Source organism: Cystoisospora suis (genome assembly GCF_002600585.1).
Source record: "Cystoisospora suis strain Wien I chromosome Unknown contig_3531, whole genome shotgun sequence".
Classification (NCBI taxonomy): domain Eukaryota; phylum Apicomplexa; class Conoidasida; order Eucoccidiorida; family Sarcocystidae; genus Cystoisospora; species Cystoisospora suis.
Window position 1 is genome coordinate 5,427 of NW_027156326.1, and position 399 is coordinate 5,825.

Sequence of the window (399 nt, forward strand, 5' to 3'; positions counted from 1 at the left end):
TAGATAGATAGATAGGGGGAGAATATCTACAAGTACCTGTGGGGCTTTCAATGAGGGCATGAGAAGAAGAATTACAAGCAGAGATAACAGCCTTCATAACTTCTTTCTGAGATGAGAGAGGAGGCGCGTAGTGGAAGAGAACCTCGACGTCTTCAATTTGCTCACGGCAACGAATGGCTGATGTTCTTAACTTGGGTAAAGCCACCAGTCCCTTCCCTTGAGGAGGATTCACTTCTTTTTTCACATCTCCTTCTTGCTTCACCATTTGAGGAGGTAACTTTCTTTGCTTTGAATGGATGATCTCTTTAACAGTAAGAGTCTCTGAGTTCAGTGCGTTTCCGTATTGCTGGAATTGGCTTAGCTTCTCCATCCATACTGGGGAGCTTTGTGGTATTTTCT

At 43.9% G+C, this 399-nt stretch overlaps 1 protein-coding gene across 1 annotated transcript in view; it reads right to left on the reverse strand.

Annotated features, from left to right (window-relative positions):
• Positions 1-399, reverse strand: part of CSUI_006868 (helicase) — a gene marked incomplete at its 3' end in the record, with an annotated part of 5,632 nt that extends 5,233 nt beyond the window's left edge. The window contains exon 1 of the mRNA XM_068067019.1: positions 37-399. Coding sequence (XP_067921004.1) covers positions 37-370 — 334 coding nt within the window. The remainder of the gene's footprint in view (positions 1-36) is intronic.